At 45.6% G+C, this 23,318-nt stretch overlaps 1 protein-coding gene across 3 annotated transcripts in view; it reads left to right on the forward strand.

Moving 5' to 3' along the window:
• Window positions 1-23,318, forward strand: part of ASTN1 (astrotactin 1) — a 316,666-nt gene that overhangs the window by 209,020 nt on the left and 84,328 nt on the right. For all 3 annotated transcript variants that reach the window (XM_059412846.1, XM_059412844.1, XM_059412845.1), the window contains exons 10-14: window positions 3,064-3,201; window positions 3,717-3,867; window positions 12,347-12,513; window positions 15,439-15,633; window positions 22,338-22,465. In XM_059412846.1, the coding sequence (XP_059268829.1) occupies window positions 3,064-3,201; window positions 3,717-3,867; window positions 12,347-12,513; window positions 15,439-15,633; window positions 22,338-22,465 (779 nt within the window). The remainder of the gene's footprint in view (window positions 1-3,063; window positions 3,202-3,716; window positions 3,868-12,346; window positions 12,514-15,438; window positions 15,634-22,337; window positions 22,466-23,318) is intronic.

Here is a 23,318-nt window from a genome sequence, read left to right on the forward strand (position 1 = left end):
CCCACCAACAGTGTAAGAGGGTTCCCCTTTCTCCACATCCCTTCCAACACATGTTGTTTCCTGTTTTGTTAATTTTGGCCATTCTAACTGGTGTAAGGTGATATCTCAATGTGGTTTTAATTTGAATCTCTCTGATGGCTAGTGACGGTGAACATTTTTTCATGTGTCTGAGAGCCATTTGTATGTCTTCATTGGAGAAGTGTCTGTTCATATCTTCTGCCCATTTTTTTATATGACGTCTGTTTTGTGTGTGTTGAGTTTGAGGAGTTCATTATAGATCCTGGATATCAACCTTTTGTCTGTACTGTCATTTGCAAATATCTTCTCCCATTCCATGGATTGCCTCTTTGTTTTGTTGACTGTTTCCTTTGCTGTGCAGAAGCTTTTGATTTTGATGAAGTCCCAAAAGTTTATTTTCGCTTTTCTTTCCTTTGCCTTTGGAGATATATCTTGAAAGAAGTTGCTGTGGCTGATATCGAAGAGATTACTGCCTATGTTCTCCTCTAGGATTCTGATGGATTCCTGTCTCACGTTGATGTCTTTTATCCATTTTGAGTTTATCTTTGTGTACGGTGTAAGAGAATGGTCGAGTTTCATTCTTCTACATATAGCTGTCCAGTTTTCCCAGCACCATTTATTGAAGAGACCGTCTTTTTTAACTGTGTCTTAAAATGACTGGCATCCAGCAAAGAAGAAAGGGAAGCAAATTCAGAATGGATTATCAAGAGCAAAAGCCAAGAGGTGAGAAAACGAAGGTGACTTAAGGAAGGAACTATAGTCAGCTTGCCCCGTAGAAGCATGAAGTATGAGGCAGGGTTTGGTGTAAGGAGAAGCTGAGGAAGTGCTCGGGAGTGGCATCTTTGGAGATGTAAACTTCCCTCTGTGGGTCTTAGATGCATTGAGTGGTTTTAGCTGGAGAAAAAGGTGGTTTCCTCTTCCTTTCAAATTGTTGCTGCACACAGAGGTAGGGAAAGCTGAAATGGCAGGACATGGGAACATTTAGGAAACGCCTGAAATGACCAGCTACAGATATGTATTGGAGATCTCCTGTGTTCCCAGTTGTGTGTTAGATGTTAAATATTTAAAGCCATAAATGGAGGGACATGGGACTCTCTTCCAAAAGGAAAATTAACCATCAGAAATTTGCTAGAAATGCCAACTGTTTCCTAGAATCTGTTTCATAAATTATAAGCTACAGGTCCCAGATTTGTTGCTCTGCATCTGTGCAAACTTATAATTTTATAACCAAAATAGAAAACAAAAATTCACCTCTGTGTCCAAATAAACAAGTAGACTGCTTTCTCCTGGTACCATTCAAACTTGCGTATGTTCTCACGGAAACAGTAGGTTATTTGTAATATCAGTGGTGCCCTCAGCCCAACCAGCCTATTGTAACGTTGCCCTCAAGAATGTCCATTCCGAAATGCTTTGTCAGCACAACTGCTCACGTGTTGTTGCCTTCGACCCACTTCCTTCCTGAGGTGCAAATTCTGGGCACTTTGGGGCAATCACATGCCCTGAATTGGCTCCTTAATCTTGCCAGGTGAGGGAGTGTGTGTGTGTGTGTGTGTGTGTGTGAGAGAGAGAGAGAGAGAGAGAGAGAGAGAGAGAAAGGGCTTCAGTTTCGGCAGGTGTCCTCTTCTGTCCCCTACTGATGGGCCTCCCTCACCTGGTACAGAAGCCCCCCTGCATCCCTGCACAGACCTAGCCCCAGCTATCGCCTTCTGTCCCCAGGGGTGGGAAGAATTGGGGGCTTCCTTCAGAGCAAAGAGGCCTCGCTGAAATTTCAACGTTGCTTAATACGGAGATTTTCCCTGCAGGTCAGAGAAGTAGGGGGCCATCTCCCAAATCCGGGCCATCGTCCACTTGCTCAGTGGTTTTGCCTCTCCCTTGAGCACCTGCCCTCTCTTCTTTCAGCCATGCTAGCTCCTAGGGCTGTCATTCAGGGAGTGGGTGAAAATCTCACGAGCCTTGGTCATGGGTATCTCTGCGGCCAGCATTCCAGAGCGCTACATTTCTCATAAAAGATCTCATGCCCTCCGTCTGGTTTCCTACCCTCTCCGGCAGCCCCAGGGAGTGGAGAAGGGAGTGGGTGAGTTAAGGGGGAGATAAGAGCAGGATTCTGAAGTGGTACTCGGTGACCAGCATGCTGATGAAGCCAGGGCCGGGTTCTTTTTAATTGTACGCATTCTTCAATTGTTCCTCCCTCCACATTAAAGTTGGAAGGGGCCGCAGACTGCCTCAGCCTTGTGATATCCCACCCACACTGGCTTTTATCCCACAGACTATTTTTGACTGTGAACACAGAGTACGTGAATGCCTTTGAAATAGAATGAATGAATAAATAAACAAATAATCTTTCATGGTTTCTTGAAGCTCTTCCTTGAAATGCTGATTGATTCTTTTATTCCTTTTAGCCCCTATTATAAGAATTAAGAAAAAAAAACCCACAACCTCCCGTGTCTCTGGAGGTTTACTTGCTATTAGCTGAGAGTGTGGGTAGGAGTGCAGAGAATACATCCAGGCTTGTTCTGTTCATCCTCTTCTCTCCCCGGGGCTGCTGGCTTTGGTTGTTTATGTATGCATCATACAATAACCAGAAGATGGGAGCTCCCCACCCCCTTTCCCTTGGTGGGGTTTCTCCAGGCGCAGAGAGAAGCCATCACTACCATGGTGAGTGTGCCATTCGAGGCATGGGGATGGTGGGAGGCCCGCCTGTCTCTTCAATTCAAATGCTTCCGAATATATCTGATTTAGGATTGAGGAAGCCCAGCTTCCTATCTGAAAGAAACTGGAATTGGATTTCTTAGGGTTTGTTAAAAACCACCTCCACGGGTGAGACCGTGCCATCAACAGCTCCCCCAGCGGGCCGGGCAGGTACACAAGAGTAGGCCTCTGGGCCTCCCTCGGAATCAGTTGTCTTGTCCATGGAATGGTGGTCAGCATCCTTTTCTGCAGAGGCCGCGAGGGCTCAGCAGGGAGCCCGTGACAGAAGAAGGCCAGGTCCTCCGACAGGGTGCCGGTCCCCCAGCCGTAACCCCCTGGTGTTGGGTTTCGCTGCAGATTCACCTACACCCTCGGGGAGGGCATGTGGCTGCCCTTGAGCAAGAGCTTTGTGATCCCGCCCGCTGAACTAGCCATTAACCCTTCCGCGAAGTGTAAGACGGACATGACCGTGATGGAGGACGCTGTAGAGGTCAGGTGCGTCTGGGCCCCGGGGTGCCGAGGCCGCATGTGGCGTGGGGGTGTGAGTGAGGAACCACCTAAAGGCCCAAGGAGCTCGGGAAGAAATCACAACGAGCTCAAAGGGGAAGTTGGCAGGCTGCCTTCAGATTCCTAGTTCGCCGTGCCAGGATCTACTCTATCTGGGTCAATATCGCACACCCCAAGGCTCCTGCTTTGGGAGAGGACATAAAATTAGAGTTTGTAAGCACTTCCCATATCCCCTAAGGACTGACAGGCAATAAAATGTTAATTCCCTTGCCCAAGTTTAGACCTCCTTCTTTGACCAGGCATTACAGCCTTGGCTCATTTCCCAGATATGGAGAATGTCCATAATTTGTTAGTTCAAGGCTCAGAGTGTGGCTGATCTTTACTTCTTGGGAGCGAGAGCGAGACGTGACGCGGTGGACTAGACAGGAACTTGGAATGTGATGCTACTTGTTGCGCCGAAGTCCCCTTGACTCCTTCCCCCTCCCCTCCGTGTCTCCCCACAGAGAGGAGCTGATGACCTCGTCCTCCTTTGACAGCCTGGAGGTTCTGCTGGATTCCTTTGGGCCAGTGCGCGACTGCAGCAAGGATAACGGCGGCTGCAGTAAGAACTTCCGCTGCATCTCAGACCGCAAGCTGGACTCCACGGGCTGCGTGGTACGTCCGCCCCATCGGTGGGGGTGGGGGTGGGGTGGGGAGACGGTGCGGGGGGAGCACAGGGTGAGACATCATGCCGATACACAGATGGAGATACACTGTGAAGAAAAGAGAAGGAACCTCGCTGGCTCAGTCGGTAGAGCGTGCCCCTTTGATCTCGGGGTCGTGAGTTCGAGCCCCATATTGGGTGTAGAGGTTATTTAAAAATAAAATCTCTAGAGAGAGAGAGAAAGTAAAAAATGATCCCTCTCTGGTTGTCACTACTGTCTAATCTAAATTACAAATTTTTTCAGGGCTCCTGGGTGGCTCAGTCGGTTAAGTGGCTGACTTGTTATCGGCTCAGGGCATGATCTCAGGGTTGTGATCAGCCCTCTGCACTGGGCATGGAGCCTGTTTAAGATTCTCTCTCTCTCTCTCTCCCTCTCTCCTCCTCTGCCCCTCTCCCCACCTCCCTCCCTAAAATAAATAGATAGATAGATAGAAAATAAGGGGCCCCAGGTGGCTCAGTTGGTTAAGCCTCTGCCTTCGGCTCAGGTCAGGATCTCGGGGTCCTGGGATCAAGCCCCTGGTCTGGCTCCCTGCTCAGCGAGGAGTCTGCTTCTCCCTCCCCGCCCCTCCCCTACTTTTGGGCATGCTCCCCCGCCCCCAGTAAATAAATAAAATCGTAAAAAATAAATAAACAAATATGAATTTTTTCTTAACAGAGATGAGAAGTTAATCACCAGTCAGTTAATCAAGAAATATTTTTGGAGCACCTAATGCATGTCCTGTCACTATCCTAGGGAAATTTTATGAATTATATAACAGGATTCTTTGTTTCCAGTGTTACAGTCTCATTGGTGAGGCATACCCCGAACAATTCAAGAAGTAAATAACTGCTGAGTAGTATGACACGGACTCTGATAGGAATTCGACTGTATTGCTTTGGGTCGAGTCACTGTAGTAGGAGATTTGGGGAGAAACCTACCTAAGGCCAGAATGATGGAGAAGGAAGGTACGCCAGGAATGGAGGAGAAAAATAAAAATATGTCTCCTTTGAGACCCTGTCCATGAACTCTGACTTGCCGAAGGTGGTTTTCTACTTTGTTATCAGCTATGGGAACTTCGGCTACGTGTAAGCTATGTGACGCTAGGACCTAGGACGGCCAATTAGTTGAGAGTATGCTAAGGTCGCTCCTGCACCATGGCTGAGGAGTGACCAAACCCCTCAGGTTAAGGGAGACAGGAGCAGATGACGTCATCAGCTGCCCGTGCCTTTCTGTTGGCAAGTTTTGTGTCCCTCAACACCATGGTCTGTCACCAGCCCTCCCTTCTTTTAAGGGCAGAATGAGGCAGTCCTCACAGAGAGGCGAGGACAAAGAAGGAAGGCAGCAAACCCAGACATCAAGTGGGCATAAAGGAGGTGGTTCATTGAGACGCGTGGTTCTGCGTGTTTCTGGGGAAGGGCCATGAGCCTCCTCCCGTTTCCCGGTGTGACAGCTGTGCTCTGGTACGGGGACCCCGAGCAGGGCAAGCTGTGAGGAGGCTGGGCCAGTTCGTCTTTCACACACCCCCTTCCCGGTCTCTGAGCACCTGCTCTGTCCCTGGAGCTGTGCTCCATCAAAGATGGATGAGTGCCTGGGGTCTGGGGCGGGGAGGACTCTCTCAGCCTCCCCAGAGGCTGCTGCCGACAGAAGCTTGATTTATCTGAGGAAGGAGGGAAAGTGAAGGAAAGAATAGACAGAGTGCGGAGGGGCAGGTAGGCGGAGACCTGGCTGGTCCATCAAAGGAAGGGAAACAGAACAGAGGACCATCAGGAAAGGACAAAGAAAAACATTCTGTAGGTTCTGTCTTCCCGAAGCAGCCAGGAGGTAAGGTGAGGTCCCACAGCGCTCCCCTCCCTTTGGCCGGTCCACTTTCAGATGTCTTAAACAAGTAGCTTCCCGACCGCGTCCCTCAGGAGACAATTTCACTGGCTAATGGAGCCTCCAGCTGAGACACATTTTACCCCTCCTGTTCATCCTGCATCTCTTCATTCAGATTTCAACCTTTCATTCCTCGCTACTCTCTCGGGTCATTCCGAGTACTGAAACACTGCGTGTGCACATGCGTGGATGCCGCCCCCGCATCCCGACCGGTCCTGGATGAATTTGAACGTGCTCACGCCTTCAAAGGCTCTCTGTGTCCTCCCTCCTCCCTGTGCCATTCCCAAGCCCCGGAGGGTAGCCTGTCAAGTGCCTTCTGTCGGGGATCCTAGCCCCTTTTCCTTGGCATGTCGCCTTGCTGGCATATTTTTGTACTTTTAGCGCTGTAATCTGTGAGACAGAGCGAGCAGGAATAGTTCCGATGAATATGCATTTGCAATAAGGCCGCTGTGTTTTAGAATCGGAGCCGCTGCAGAACGTCACCCAGCTAGACCGGTGCTTGGGGTTAGCATAACACTGTGAGGTCACTGGTCCACAGTGGCGGCTGGAGGAAGGAGGGGACCATTCAGCTGATTCTTTCTCCTTGACCATAAAGCCTGTGATTCCTGAGACAGGAGGACTGATAGTGGAGAGCTGATGTGCTACGTCCTGACCCTTGGGGTCATCTTGAGAAGCAGATCGGGTGCCTCATGCTGAGCTAAGCGGGACAGGACAGTCCCAGAGCCCTGCTGCATTAGCACAGCAGCAGTCCCAGGTCCTCTGGAGGTGGACCAGGGACAGCCAAGGACCTGGCACCAAACTGGTGTCTGGGAAAATTGGGCTACGGTGGAAACCCTGATCTTCAGTTATTTCTCTGGGTGCTGAACTGAAAACCTTCTCAGGAAAGGTGTATTTTCATGAAAGGAGAAAGAAATGCGAACTCAGAACCCCCTGGCCTTTAAGGAACCTGGGAAAGCAGCAGAGGTGTGGGACAAGAGGAGGCACCTGTGTGTTTTCTGGATTGGATGCCAGCCAGATAGGTGGCAAGCCCTGGCCTCTCAATCTTCATTCTTTCTAGGAAGGCAAGACACGTTTCTCAGTTATGCATGGACTCCCACAGGGTTAATTGCTACCCAGTTAATTGCCCTATTGTTTATGTTGTCTCTGAGGACAGGAAACAAATGCCCGTGAAAGGCACAGACCTGTAGAAGCCACCATCACTCTGTCCCAAAGCAGACCACTTTCTCAGAGCAGGGATTGTTGAAAATTTGGGGGGGTTTGCAGGGCAGAGGTCAGCCGCCCACTGCTGCTAACTTGGGTCTTGCTTCTACCCATTGTCCTTACTGTGCCAGGATGGGAGTAGGAGGCCCTCCCTGGAGAGCGCAAAAGCAGGAGTTCTGCATTCTGTGAAGTTCCCTATGGTCCTGCAGAGTTTCCGTGTTAGTGTCCTGTTGCTGCTGTAACAAATGACCATGGGTTTTTCATGGCTTCGGACAATGCTCATGTATTACCTTACAGCTCTGTGGGTGAGACTCCAACACGGGTCTCACTGGGCTAAAATCACGTGTTGGGGTAGAGGTGGGGGTGGGGGGCATTATTCCTTTCTGGAGGCTCCAGGGAAGAATCCATTGCCTTGTCTTTTCTAGCTTCTAGAATCTGCCCTCAGGTTTTGGCTCATGGTAACCTTCTCGCATCTTTAAAGCCAGCTCCATTGCATTTTTCTGGCCATTCTTCTGTGGTGTATGCTCTCTGATTTTCTACTCCCCTCATCCACTTTTAAGGACTCTTGTAATGATGTTGGGTCCCCCTGGAAAATCCAGGATAATCTCGCCATCTCAACCTGACTTGCCAAGCCCCTTCTGTCATGTAAGGTGACATGTTCATGGGCTCCCGAGGTCATATTGCTGACATCCTTGGGGACCACAAGTGGGAGATGGCAGAGGGGTTGGAACAGATTGGTAGGCAGGACGCTAGTCCCCACTCCCAGCTTGAACCAGGACACCCTCCTTCTCATTAAGCCTATACCTGTTGAGGTTTAAGTTAAAACTTAGAAAGTTCAAAAGTTATTTCCAATGCTATCAAATAATGGAAAGCCCATGCTCTGTTGCTCCTTCCTTGTCTTCACACTCATCCTGAAAGTGGCCAAAAGTTGCCTCTGCTTTGTGCGCTCTCTGTGTGCGCTTCGGTGAGCAGAACGTGGCCTTGGAAGGCAAGAGGTTGGCTGTCCCGCTTTCTCATGTAATGAACACGTGACCTTTCCTGCCAGAGCATTATGCTCTAATGAGCTTTGAATTACCCAGTGACCCTGCTGCCCTTCTGTCCACATGCTGTCCACAACGGTTTCCCATGAAATGTGTCATTTCACCCCTACTGGAGCGCATATGTGCAGAGACTGTTAGAAAAGACCGTATCTCTTTCTCTCTGTAGGACAGTAAGCAGAAGCATATGCCTCAGAGGCATTCAGAGAAATGGGGGCAGGAAACTGAAACATAAATTTAATTTAATCAAACTTTCCCCTTGGGAAGCTTGTGTGTCAGAGCCCATCAGAAAGTCAGGGAAGTCATTATTTGTAGCAGGGATATCACCATGTAGTGAAAGGGAGCTTGTTTTGTGTAAGTGTTGTGGTTGACTGTCTTAACGAATCATCCTGGTGAGGCAAGTCTGGCTCAGCTGCAGGAAGGTGTCCGTCTTCTTCCAGGAACCCCAAACATGCTCATTGTCCATTACTCATATTCATCTGCCAATAGGGCGGCCACCTTGTAATCTAGAACAGAAGCCTGTGTCTCAGGCTTAGTGAGATTTGACTAGACTCCCAAGTAATCAATCAACCCAAAATCATTGGTAGCAAAAGAAGGGTGAGACAGTGAAGAAAAGGAGTTGAATGGGGGGAAATTATTTTAATCTCATTAGCCAATGATGCCTTAGCCCAGTAATAAGTCAAGAAGCCATGAGCATCTCATGAAAGATGATTAACCTTGTGTATTTTAGGGGTCAGTAAAATATGAGCTCATTTATTAGACCTTCCTGATGGGGGAGGGTTGTTGCCATAAATGGAGTGTTCTTTTTAAGCCTGTAAAGGCTCTGGGACTGTGAAATGTAACCTATTTGAAGAGGGGTTAATGTATGACCTTGGGGCTCAATCTTGAGCAAACCGTTCTCTTTTAAGGAACAAGTGAAGAGATTATCCACAAGCCAGGAGATGAGAATGGCCAACATTTGCAAAGAGAAAATGCCAGCTCCTCCTGGAGATAGGATTTCTCTCCTGACAACTGGTCTCTGGCTGCAAATACTTCTAAGAAGAAGGCATGGTTTGGAGCCTGTGGTTTTCTTTGTATTTAAATTCAGGTTTTGAGGAGGCCAGAATGTGAACACAACAGTACAAGGAACATGTAGGCGAAAACAAAAACAAACCTACACTGTGGGAAGCTTGACTGATCAGACCTCTTGGAGAATGGGTGTACTAGTTGAACCAGGGTTGAGAAGAAAACTATTTTTCGGTTTCAGCCTTCTTTTTCCTGGAAATCTTTCAAAAATATTTTTCTCTGAACTGCAGACCAAGTAAGTTATAGTGCAGTGAAGATAATTTGTCTTTTTTAGTGATTAAGGATCTTGTCTTCAGGGTCATCGCTCTGGACATTTAGAGTGTTTTTGCCTTATAAATATATGCACTCCTAATATTGTGTGTGTATGTGTGCATGTGTGTGCGTGTGTGCGTGTGAGAGAGAGAAAGAGAGAGAGGGAGAGAGAGGGAGAGACATGGGGGAGTGAGAGAGACACAGAAAGAAAGAAAGAGAAATCGAGAATATTAGGCTAACCTACAAATCCATAAGTGATCCCAGAATGTACTTGGAGCTGCTCAAAACAATCAAACAACCAGTCTACAGGATTGCTTTACCTGTTGGCGTGTTGAATGGACTCTATTTCTTTAAGGATTCCAGTGAATCCACCTTTTCTCACATTTGAGAAGCAGCAAAGCAGAGGAGGAGGGACAGACATGAGTTTTGGGGTCCAAGAGATCTAGGTCTGAAATCAGATTCTGCCATTTCCCACCTCTGTGACCTTAAACCAGTTATTACTTAATCTAAGTTTATTCCTCTGTAAAACGAGGTGAAAAAAGTCCATCTGTACCTTTGCCAGGGACAATAACACACATAGATTGTCCCGCACAGTGGTTATAATGATTCTAGCTTTGCTTGTAAGAACAACCACCCAATCAATCAACCAATCAGTCAATAAAGTGTCTTGGGCAAGGCCGCTAACCCTTTTCTTCCCAGATCTCTTAAGAGAGTATAAATGCCAGGTAGTCCAATTTGGCATAGCAGTGGGCATCTACACATCAGAGCCAGGCAAGAGGCAGCTATGCCAAGCTTTGGAATTCAGGAACAAAGCCCGCTTGGGTTTTATTTGGTGAAGTCTTTGTCAGAAGTCATGCTTGATGGAGCATTGTGGGAAAAAAGCAGGTGGCTAGGAAGATGGGCGTCCCTGCTGGGATGCTCGCCAAGGCCAGGGTTGAAACCACGTGAGGTAGGAGGACTGGCGTTGTCTCTACTTTGATGGCTTTTCTCAAGCTTTATAGAAAGGAAGAAAGAAAAACAACTCGTGGCAACCAGGGCAGCCCATTTAATTCCAATCAAACTTCCACTTCCGTGCCTGGGCAGCCGCACAGTGGTGAAGCCAGCTCCCTTCTGGTAGCACATCTGGCTGACCAGCTGGATGGCCAAGGAAGTGGATGGGTGGGGGCGGTAACAAAACGTGGGGGGCCAGCCTCCGCCACCTCATTTGCTTGTTTATCATCATCTGGAACATCTGGGTTTGCACCGCAGGGGGCAGCCCTTGGAAGCGCCTTTATATGCCCTCACCTTCCAGCCTTCCAGCTGGCTTCCTGCAGAGGAAGGGGACAGAGCAGCCTGGGAGGCTGGCGGCCCCACAGAGGGGCCATTTGTTTGGGAAATTGCAGAATTAGTGTCATCAAGCAGTGCACATCCTGCTGTGATCTTGGGGGGAGGGGAGGTAGCTTTTCTGGGGCACACCTGTGGCAGCTCCAGGCTACTGGAGTCAAGACGCTTGGCAGTTGGGAGAAACAGCCAGGCTGTGGAGTGGGGGAGAGGGGGGAAGGAGGAGAGGGGGAAGAAGAGGGGGGAGGGACACCCAGTTCCACCAAGTCATGAATGTTGTTTTTGGTTTGGTTTTGGTTTGGGTAGGGGGAGTTAATTAGCTGACAGTGTGTGGATAGAGCATAGTCATTAAAAGCAGATCAGACCTAGACAGACCCCCAGCTCTGCCCCATACTAGCTGCTTGATGCCGGGCAAGTCACTAGCCCTCTTACAGCCTGTGTAGAAGGACCCGTGGTAGCACAGATGTAAGGGTCCACTGACCAGACAGAAGCATCAAGAAGGCAAAGAATATCCTATGACTGACTTGGTGGGACTCCAGTGCAGTGAATTCACGCAGTAATTGGCAGCGTTAGTGGTTCCCACAGTTATTAAATGAGGCTAATACAGGGTGCTGTCCGCGTGATGCCCAGCTCCTACTAAGTGCTCAGTGAACAGTGGCTGTCACGTGAGAGGTTGATCGTGACGTAAGCTAGTGACGGGACACAGCCAGCCTGCCAGGTTTTGGGTGTGGTCCTGTTGTGATCAGCAGGGGACTCCCACAAAGTTATGTTTTCTGGGGCCACTGTTGCTTTATATCACTTGGGGCTGAGCATACCCCGTACCGTAAGGGATGTTGCAAAGGCTGAAGGAGTAGGATGGATGAGTTCGATGCAGGGCAGGATGGGGGCTGTAGGAGTGGTTCCCCCGTTCACCAAGTCCCTTTGTCTTCCCTGGATTCTTTTCTGACATCTCTTCCTGGATCATCCTTGCTGGCACTCCTGGGTAGTTTACTGAGGACATAGCAATGCAGAGAAACAAATCCTTTCACAATAAGAGTGTCCAGGACACTGGGATAAACCCAAACACAAACACAGCACCCATGGGTGCTCATGTAGCAGATGCCTTTATCTTGCATCTTCCGTGGGGCGTCCTCGAGGTCATGAGTATGGGGAGGTCATGAGTATGGCCACTTCTACCAGGAGAGCAGGCAGACCCCCACCTCAGGTCATAGAGGAAGTCTTCCTCCTTCTAGCTGGAAGCCCTGGCTCTGTCCATTCCCGAACCCTGTTGGCTGTCTAGTACCAGTGTTGGCAACGTGTTTGAGGTTAAAAGAAAAGTCCTATTAATATTAAGTGCAAACAGCAACACTCCCTCCCCCTACTCCAAAGAAGTCTCTGTTCATGCTATTCAATTCTGGCCCACCACCTCCACCCAATTGGGAAGCCAGCACACCTCCCTCTGTCTTGCTGTGACTTTCCCTTCCAGCCTGTTTGGAGGCAGTGGCTTTAATGCAAATGCATGTGCTCTGTGCCCCGAGAGAAGCGAGATGTCAAAAAGGTCACTTTTCAAGGGAGTCCAGCATACTGGGAAATTTGTGCATTAGTAGTCAATGTTAATGGTTTCAAGGCTGAGTGCTAAAAATAGGCGTCAGTGGTTACGGTTCCCCGAGAACCCAGTCCCTTGATTCACCTCCCTGCGTGGATGCTTTTTGATTGTGCCAGTGCCCGTCCGGACTGAGCCCCATGAAGGACAGCTCTGGCTGCTATGACCGCCACATTGGGGTGGACTGCTCAGATGGCTTCAATGGCGGCTGTGAGCAGCTGTGTCTCCAGCAGATGGCGCCCTTCCCGGATGACCCCACCTTGTACAACATCCTCATGTTCTGTGGGTGAGTTGAGCTGCCCATGAGGCCAACCAGCTTTCTGGGATGATGAACATTCAGTGTTAAAACCACAAGAGGAAATCTAAAAGAACCAGTCATCCTAAGCCAACCCTGAGGCTCTGAGGAAAGATCCTGTGGGGCTGGAAGAGCCCCACTTTTAAAATCAGAGTTGGGAGGACCTACAGGGAAAGGCTAGCCCCATCCCTGTAGGGGAGGAACTTGACCACAGTCATTGCCTGCATACACCAGAACTTTCCAGGCTGTTCTGTGGAACTATATTATTTTGTCTTGTGATGACAGGATTCCGTGGTGCAAAGACTCACAGAAGGATTGTATAAAAACTAATTAATTATTAAGGAAGGGGAGGGGGAAATCTTTGGAGGAGTGGAAACGTCATTGAATTCTACCCCTGAGCCTTGAGGAGCACCCTCCCACAGACATGCTAATTCTTCGGTGCAGTTCCTCTACAGGGGGATTAAGTAGCTCCCTCAAGACTGGGAGCTGGTAAGTGGAAAGATTAGGATTAGAATTCAGGCACTCTCTGGTTTTTTTAAAAAAATCTGTGAGTCCCTCAAAATTTAAAAAAAAAAAAAAATCTGTGAGTCCCTCAAAATTTAAATTTATACCTCTGACTGGAATTCTATTTAAAGACCATTTCATGTTATATTTACAAAGTAAATAGCAGTTTGGCCCATCCTTATACTCTCATAGTTTGCTCGTCTGTCCTTCCCTCCCCTTTCCTTCTGCTCTCTCCCACTCCGTCCGTGCCTCCGTTCCCCCACTTCTGTCTTCCTGCCTCTCAGGGAAGGCACATACTTTATGCTGTACACCATTTCAGCCCCTGGGCAGCACAGATCAATGACGTGCAGTTCTCGCCCTCAAGGATCTCCTACTCTAAGAGGCTTGCAATGAAAATCCATGTTTATAATAATACAGTTCTGCTACTTTAGCTCTGCTGCTAAAATCCAGTGCCTACCCAATAATCATGACAAGAAAATTGAGTGGAGGGGTAATGTTATTTTACTGTATCTCATGGTATTTTATTTCTTTTCAGTTGGCAGTTTTTACCTTCAGTTTCTTATAAGATCCCAGTCCATTAATGAAAGCTTGATCTAAATTTGAACATCTCTGTGATGTTACCATGGTTGACTCACTTCAATTAATAGAGATAAATTCCTAAATTCTTTCTTTAACATACATCTGAGCACTTGGTCTGTGCAGAGAATCGAGTTGGGTGTTAGATACAGGAGAGACCGTAGGATACGAGCCTGTCCTCTGCCCTCAAAGGAGTTTACAGTGGGACACGTGCAGGAACAGCAAGAAGAAGATGAGTGTGGGCAGTGTGGAAGGGGGGTGCGGTCAGGACGCTCAGGAGGGACTGAGAGGCAATCAGCCAGCTTCACAGCTCTTTCCAGAAACAGTAAGTTTGGCTCCAGGAAGGAGCCACTTCACTCTCTCCTTCCAGACTGAGGCTGGTGTCACAGAGTCCTTTGTGGGTCTCACATGACATCTGTGGTCTGCACACATTAGGTAGGTTCCTCACTGGACTTTCTTTCTTATTTCAGTTGGAATTCAGTATGAGTGGGAATTTAGCACCCTCCAAGCCACTGTAGATAGCCTGCCAAAAGAGTTCCCTCCCGTTTTTATGTAAAGCCGAAATCACTTGCACTTATAAATTCAAGAGTTCTAATCACGCCTGTTAACACAAATATGTAACTGGTTAATGGGGAATACAAATAGTTGAAGTTTCGGGAACATGGACCTCATTTGTCCCTCTGCTGGGAATGACAATAGGATTCGATGAGTATTTGCTGTTTGCGGGGGACGCTGTGAGTTCCCTAAGTTCATGGTCTCACGGGAGCTTCTCAACATCTCTGCAAAGCAGCCCCCCCCCCACCTTTTACAGATGTGAAAACTGAAACTCAGCAAGTTTCATCAGCTGACCCGAGGTCCCCCAGTAAAGGGCAACATCACTGCTTCTCACCACTTTACACTATGATTATTTATTTGTTCCTTATAGAAGAGAGGTCTTTATCTTGTTACAACAATTACCGTGGATAGTAATAAACGATGTGTTTTAATGTCACAAGTATCTATAAATTCTAAATCTGGTATAGTTTAAGGAGAGACCCACATGAAATTAATATGCTTTTTAAATGACAGGTTTCTCAAAGTAGTTCTTGAACTAACAAATTATATTCTTCTCAATATAACTACAGATAAGGTCCAATTAATGACTTACGGGTCATCGAGCCATGTTTACCAACATCAGCATTGCTCTTCCATTAGAGTAACTGTACATGCATAATGGGGAGGGACGCCAAGGAGGTGTTCACACAGCGTGCCCTTGAGTCGGTTTAGTTCAGGAAGGCTATTCTGAATGGAGGGGGAGTTAAAATGGGAAGATCTTGTTCTTGGATATACTCAAACAGAACGCAGAAGATGATCAATCTTTCTAATTTCGTAGTTCACTTGTCATAGGACAAGATTAGAAGGTTATTAATTTCTTAAGCACAGTGTCATTCCTCTTACTGCCTAATTACCCTCAAAACAAATGCATAGATGGTCCTGGAGAAAGGTTCTAGGATATCTCAGATTTTAATGTGGGAACTCACTTAGAAGCTTACCTCCAGTGACTCTTACCCTGACTTATCTAGGAGAGGAGTCACTTATAGGAGGAAGCCCTCAAGGCCTCAAAGCACTTACCTGCAAAGGAAAGATCAGAGGCTCTGTACGGTCACATAATGGAAGGGGACTCAGTTTGCAGGCTTAAGAAGCTGAGTTCTAAAGGGGCCAAAATCAAACTGGGATACTTACGATCTCTATACCCAACACTCTACCAGAGGTGTTTCTTCCCAATCTGCTGGGTTGAGTTGACTGCATAGCTCATTGATGGAACAACTTTTTATCTTGAGTTTCCTACCGTGTTAGGTGCATCGAGGATTACAAGCTCGGTGTGGATGGTCGCTCTTGCCAACTCATCACGGAGACCTGCCCGGAGGGAGGAGACTGTGGAGAAAGCAGGGAGGTTCCCATGAACCAGACCCTCTTTGGGGAGATGTTCTTTGGTTACAACAACCATTCCAAGGAAGTGGCTGCAGGACAAGTGCTGAAAGGAACATTCAGGTGAATTTTGTGTCTGTGGAACTGGTTACTCAGGGCAACTGATGGATCTTCTACCCTGAAGAGCTTTAAAGTCAGCTTTGCAGCTTGGAGCAAGGTGAACAGGATCCTAAAAGTACAGGTTGTGTTCTCTCCCATGGGCTTCTTCTCTTTCCAGAACCCAGGAACCATGCTTCCTCTGGGTGAACAGCAGAGTGTTCAATAAATTTCTCTCTTGCCCAGGTGGGGACTGCAAGATTTTCCATGGAAGCCACGAGAGAGATTCTGTTTTGCCCCGAGTGGAAAAATCAGGGTGTGAGTCAGTCTAGAATAGCAGCCCTCAAGTATGGCCCATGGATCCTAGGCATCCCTGAGATCCTTTCGGAGGATTTTCAAGGTCCGGCCTTTTCCAACCACAGAGAGGCTGGGTTTTCTTTATTCACATCGACTCAAGCAATATCTTGCAATAAGTTGCATGCAGAGGTGAGAATCCAGCTCAGCTATCTTTTAGTAAGTCAGATAGTTTAAAAAATTGCAAAAAAATCTAAAAACATTCTTATCATTTTTCATAATTAGTTCAGATCTAATAGGGTGATTATTGACATTTTTAGATGGACTAATATGTATTTCTAAAATTTCTCATTGAATTTCTAATATGGTAAATATGGACAGATAGAATCCATACAAACAATAGCTACTTGGAGGTTCATTTATTTTTAAAACTACAAAGGGATCCTGAGAACAAAATGTTCGGAGCCATTGACTCAGAGTATTTCTCGCAAATTCTCCATTTGATCCCTGTTCCTATTCCCTCTTAGGCTATTAGAGTACATCTTCCTCAGAACTCATGCCTTCCAGGAGATAATGATGACAGAGAGGAAAAGGAGGAGGAAGAGATGTCATAATACAGGCCAGCAATTGATAGCAACCTAGGCCTGGACTCCTATGAGTAAACCCATATTAACTACTCAAACCTGTTCCTATTTTTTTTTTTTTAACGTATAATGTATTATTTGCCCCAGGGGTACAGGTCTGTGATTCATCAGTCTTACACAATTCATGGCACTCACCATAGCACATACCTTCCCCAATGTCCATAACCCAGCGACACTATTCCTCCCACCACCCCCACCCCCAGCAACCATCCGTTTGTTTCCTGTGGTTTGTCTCCCTCCTGATCCCATCTTGTCTCATTTTTCCCTCCCTGTGCCCATGACATCCCGCCTTACCTCTCAAACCCTCATATCAAAAAGATCATGTGATAATTGTCTTTCTCTGATTGACTTATTTCACTCAGCATAATACCCTCTAGTTCCATCCACATTGTTGTAAGTGGCAAGATTTCATTTTTTGATGGCTGCATAGTATTCCATTGTATATATTTACTACATCTTCTTTATCCATTCATCTGTTGATGGATATCTAGGTTCTTTCCATAGTTTGGCTATTGTGGACATTGTTGCTATGAACATTCAGGTGCATGTATCCTTTGGATCACTACATTTTGTATCTTTAGGGTGAATACCCACTAGTGCAATTGCTGGGTCATAGCAGAATTCTATTTTTAACTTTTTGAGGAACCTTCATGCTGTTTTCCAGAGTGGCTGGATCAGCTTTCATTCCCACCAACAGCATAGGAGGGTTCCCATTTCTCTGCATCCTCGCCAACATCTGTCGTTTCCTGACTTGTTAATTTTAGCCATTCTGACTGGTGTGAGGTGGTATCTCATTGTGGTTTTGGTTAGTATTTCCCTGATCCCATGTGATGTTGAGCACTTTTTCATGTGTCTTTTGGCCATTTGGATGTTTTCTTTGCAGAAATGTCTGTTCATGTCCTCTTCCATTTCTTGACTGGATTATTTGTTCTCTGGGTGTTGGGTTTGATAAGCTCTTTTTAGTTTTGGATACTAGCCCTTCATCTGATATGTCATTTGCAAATGTCTTTTCCCATTCTGTCAGTTGTCTTTTGGTTTTGTTACCTCTTTCATTTCCTGTACAAAAAAAGCTTTAGATCTTGATGAAGTCCCAGTGGTTCATTTTTTGCCCTTGCTTCCCTTGCCTTTGGCAAAGTTTCTAGGAAGAAGTTGCTGCGGCTGAGGTCAAAGAGGTTGCTGCCTGTGTTGTCCTCAAGGATTTTGATGGATTCCTGTCTCATGTTGAGGTCTTTCATCCATTTTGAGTCTATTTTTGGGTGTAGTGTAAGAAAATGGTCCAGTTTCATTCTTCTGCATGTGGCTGTCCAAGTTTCCCAACACCATTTGTTCAAAAGACTGTCTTTTTTCCATTGGACATTCTTTCCTGCTTTGTTGAAGGATAGTTGACCATAGAGTTGAAGGTCCATTTCTGAGCTCTCTATTCTGTTCCATTGATCTATGTGTCTGTTTTTGTGCCAGTACCATACTGTCTTGAGGATGACAGCTTTGTAATAGAGCTTAAAGTCTGGAATTGTGATGCTGTCAACTTTGGTTTTCTTTTTGAACATTCCTCTGGTATTTGGGGTCTTTTCTGGTTCCATACAAATTTTAGGATTATTTGTTCCATTTCTTTGAAAAAAAATGAATGGTATTTTGATAGGGATTGCTTTAAATGTGTAGATTGCTTTAGGTAGCATAGACATTTTCACAATATTTGTCCTTCCAATCCATGAGCATGGAATATTTTTCCATTTCTTCATGTCTTTCTCAATTTTGCTCATGAGTACTTTATAGTTTTCTGAGTACAGACTTTTTGCCTTTTTGGTTAGGCTTATTTCTAGGTATCTTGTGGTTTGGGGTGTAATTTTATCAACTCTTTAATTTGTCTTTCTTCTGTCTTGCTACTGGTGTATAGAAATGCAATTGATTTGTGTACATTGATTTTATATCCTGACACTTTATTGAATTACTATGTGAGTACTAGCAGTTTTGGAATGGAGTCTTTTGGGTTTTCCACATAAAGTATCATATCATCTGCAAAGAATGAGAGTTTGACTTCTTCTTTGCTGATTCAGATGCTTTTAATTTCTTTTCATTGTCTGATTGCTGAGGCTGGGATGTCTAGTACTATGTTGAATAGCTGTGGTGATAATGGACATCCCTGCCGTGTTCCTGACTTTGGGGAAAACTCTCAGTTTTTCCCCATTGAGAGTGATATTTACTGTGGGTTTTTCATAGATGATTTTTATGATATTGAGATATGTACCTTCTATCCCTACCCTGTGCAGAGCTTTGATCAAGAAAGGATGCTATAGTTTGTCAAATGCTTTTTCAGTATCTACTGAGAGTATCATATGGTTCTTGTTCTTTCTTTTATTAATGTATTGTATCACATTGATTGATTTGGGGATGATAAACCAAGCTTGCAGCCCAGGAATAAATCCCATTTGGTTGTGGTGAAGAATCCTTTTAATGTTCTGTTGGATCCTATTGGCTAGCTTTTTGGTGAGAATTTTTGCATCTGTGTTCATCAAGGATATTAGTCTGTAATTCTCCTTTTTGATGGGGTCTTTGATTTTGGGATCAAGGTCATGCTGGCCTCATAAAATGAGTTTGGAAGTTTTCCTTCCACTTCTATTTTTTGGACCAGTTTCAGGAGAATAGGTATGAATTCTTCTTTAAATGTTGGGTGGAATTCCCTGGGAAGCCATCTAGCTCTGGGCTTTTGTTTGTTGGGAGATTTTTTATGACTGCTGCAATCTCCTTATTGGTTATGGGTCTGTTCAGGTCTTCTATTTCTTTCTGGTTCCCTTATCGTAGTTTATATGTCTCTAGGAATGCATCCATTTCTTCTAGATTGTCAAATTTGCTGGCGTATAGTTGCTCCTAATATGTTCTTATAATTGTATTTCTTTGGTGTTGGTTGTGATCTGTCCTCTTTCATTCATGATTTTCTTAATTTGGGTCCTTTCTCTTCTTTTTGATAAGTCTGGCCAGGGGTTTATCAGTCTTATTTATTCTTTCAAGGAAGCCAGTTTCGTTGATTTGTTCTCTTGTTCTTTTGGTTTCTATTTCATTGATTTCTGCTCCGATCTTTATGATTTCTCTTCTTTAGCTAGGCTTAGGCTTTCTTTGCTATTCTTTTTCCAGCTCCTTTAGATGTTAAGGTTAGGTTATATACTTGAGACCTTTCTTGTTTCTTGAGAAAGGCTTGTATTGCTCTATACTTCCCTCTCAGGACTGCCTTTGCTGTGTCCCAAAGATTTTAAAAAGCTGTGTTTTCATTATCATTTGTTTCCATGAATTTTTTCAATCCCTCTTTAATTTCCTGGTTGACCCATTCATTCTTTAGTAGGATGCTGTTTGGCCTCCATGTATTTGAATTCCTTACAACTTTCCTCTTGTGATTGAGTTCTAGTTCCAAAGCATTGTGGTCTGAAAATATGCAGGGAATGATTCCAATCTTTTGGTACTGGTTGAAACCTGACTTGTGACCCAGAATGTGATCTCTTCTGGAGAATGTTCCATGTGTACTAGAGAAGAATGTGTATTCTGTTGCTTTGGGATGGGATGTTCTGAATATATCTGTGATGTTCATCTGGTCCAGTGTGTCATTTAAGGCCTTTATTTCCCTGTTGATCTTTTGCTTGGATGATCTGTCCATTTCAGTGAGGAGGGTGTTAAAGTCCCCTACTGTTATTGCTTTATTGTTGATGTGTTTCTTTGATTTTGTTATTAATTGTTTTATATAATTAGCTCCTCCCATGTTAGGGACATAGATATTTAAAATTGTTAGATCTTCTTGTTGGACAGACCCTCCTCATCTTTTATTACAATCTTCGGCTTAAAATCTAATTTGTCTGATATAAGGATTGCCATCCCAGTTTTCTTTTGATGTCCATTAGCATGGTGAATTGTTTTCACCCCATCACTTTAAATCTGGAGGTGTCTTTGGGTCTAAAATGCACTAGATTTAGGCTTTATTTTGATCTGTTAGAAGAAACTGTATCCCCAAATTCTAAACAAAGGAAAGCCTATATATGTACCAAAAATAAATTTAAATACAATGAAGGGACAGAATATGACTATAACAATGTACATTTTAAAAGATTTTTATAAATTTTATAAAGATATTTTACATTTATTTATAAATATACAGGTATTTATAAAGGATTTTATAGAGGTATTGATAAGATAAAATAGTTAAAAAAACATTAAAATAGGAAAGAGGAAAAAATTTTAAAATCGAATAAGAAAAAAATGAAATTAAAAAAAATTTAACTTTGAAAGACTTAAGAATCATGAGAAAAAAGCCATGAATTCTATGTGCTGTATTCCATAGCTCTTAAGTTTTGCAGTTTTCATTGATCAGTGAACTTGGTCTTGGCTGGTTGTTCTTGCTGATCTTCTGGGGAAGGGGCCTGTTGCAGTGATTCTCAGATGTTTTTGCCCGAGGCGGGACTACACCGCTCTTGCTGGGTGGCAGGCTGAGTAATCTGTTTGGGTTCACTCTCAGGAGCTTTTATTTATTCCCTGAATGCTTTCCGTAGAGCTCTGGAGGATGGGAATGAAGATGGTGGCCTCCCAGTCTCCAGTCCAGAGGAGCAGAGAGCTCAGGGGCCCCACTCCTTACTGAGCCCTCGGAGAGTTCAGTCCCTCCCCTCTCCCTGGCCTCTGGCCACGCTCCGAGCTCACCAGCCCTGTGAATGAGCATTTCTATCTCTGGCACACAGCCCTGTTTGGAGTATCCAAACCTCATAGATTCCTGCATTGCTCCCATACCACTCCTCCTGTAGGAGGACTGAGTCTTTCTGGGTCTGCCACTTGTGGGGTCCCTCCTCAAAGAACAGTGGCCCGATTGTCCCTTGGATTATGGCTTAAGGTAACCCTTAGCTGAGAGCCCCATCCTCGGCTCTATCCCTGCTACCAGTTTCCCCGCTCTGATCCGTGAGAGCTCTGCCACACTCAGACACCCCTGGTCTTTCCTTGACCCAGTGTGGTCCTGAGACCACACTGTCTCCGAGAGGGCTCCATCCCCCGCTTAGCCTCTGGAACAATGTTCCTCAGTGGAGCTGACTTCTAAACGTTCCAGTTTTGTCCTCCGCTGCTCTACTGCTTGCTGGGAGCTGCCCCTTCCCCCATGGTCTACCTTCCCATGTACTGCCTTGGATTCACTTCTCCACACGTCCTACCTTCTAGAAAGTGGTCGGTTTTTTGTTCCTAGAATTGCTGCTCTTCTTCTCTTTGATCTCCTGTTGAGTATGTAGGTGTTCGGAATGGTTTGATAACTATCTAGTCGAACTCCTGAGACCTGATGATATTTAGGTCTCCTGCTCGTCCACCATCTTGCTCCTCCCCTCCAAACCTGTTCTTGACATCTGTTGTTGTTTCTGTTATAGACAGTAGACTTTACTAAAATTTCCGCTTTAAGGCCGGGATTTCGTTTGCTGGTGACAAGTTGTTATAACTAATCTTATGGCAGCAGGAATTTTTTCTGTAGTCTAGAAATGAGACTGCATCTGCCTACTCTTGTGGAGTGGGGATCAGGGAATAGGGCCTGGGATGGGTGGGAGGGAAGAATGTTCTCAATCTTCTGAGCAGACTTTTTCAGCTGGTTTTTTTCTCATTTGTCCTAGCCCTCCCCTACCTCTCACACCCTGTCCTACTGCAGACATGTCCATCAAGTGGGGTTCAGTGGGAGGGGAAACTTTGGTCCAGGAAGAATTTTTTATTGTTGGTTGAGGTGTAGATTTGCCCACCAAGGAGTGGGGTTCAACTTAACACCCTGAAATGAAAATCTACTTCTGTTTCCAGACAAAACAACTTTGCTCGAGGTTTAGACCAGCAACTGCCAGATGGTCTTGTGGTGGCCACTGTCCCCCTGGAGAATCAGTGCCTGGAGGAAATCTCAGAGCCCACCCCTGACCCTGAGTTCCTGACTGGTGAGTGTATCTCCTGTCCTTTACTCAACGGGTAAAAACCATGCAGTTCCCACCAGTTTCACCAAATCAAAACTCTTGACCTCTCTTGTTTTCATTTTGAAGCTAGTGATTTCCTTAACACACAATAAAAGCTCAATTCTAAAACACTCTAGTAGGATTATTTGTCAATCAAATTACAAAAAATTATTGTATAATCATCTGCAAAATGGTCTAATAATACCTTTCCCTCCTAGTTTTATTGGGATCCTTTGAAAAGAGATGGCATAATAGAGGGGTACAAGTTCAGAGGTCTGAGGGGAGTAGGGGGAAGAGTGTCAGAGAGGAAGTGGATGGCTACCATCATCTAGATATCTGTCACTGGGGCCACTGGGTTCCCTGGCAGGTACTTATAGACAAATGTGAGGGAGGAGAAAATGACAGAGCCTTGTTGTCAAATGACCCTTCCTCTGAGTCACGGCTCTGCTGTTTTCTAGTTGTGTGACCTTAGACAATGCAGTTTCTTGGGGATTTATGGCTCTCGTCACAAGTTGGAGATAGTGTTCCTCAATGCTGTTTGAGCTCAGTGACATTCTTCTCCTGGGCTCATTATGGAACTAAGGTACGTGTTGATTGGAAGAGGCAGGAACCTTAAGGGTTGTTCCTCCTTTCTGGGCCTCTGAAGAACACTCACACCACCTCCCCCCAACACCTCCTGGACTAAAGAAGGCACTTCAGAGGGTCCAGTGGGCCCATAAGGGGCAGCCAACCAGGAACTCAGCATCACTTGCTAGGAAGTTGGATGTGAGCTCAATTTCACTGCTGGTTTGCTCATTTCTCCATTACTTTTCTCTTCCTCATTCTATATCTTTTTTTT

This window comes from Mustela nigripes, chromosome 10 (assembly GCF_022355385.1).
Source record: "Mustela nigripes isolate SB6536 chromosome 10, MUSNIG.SB6536, whole genome shotgun sequence".
Taxonomy (NCBI): Eukaryota; Metazoa; Chordata; class Mammalia; order Carnivora; family Mustelidae; genus Mustela; species Mustela nigripes.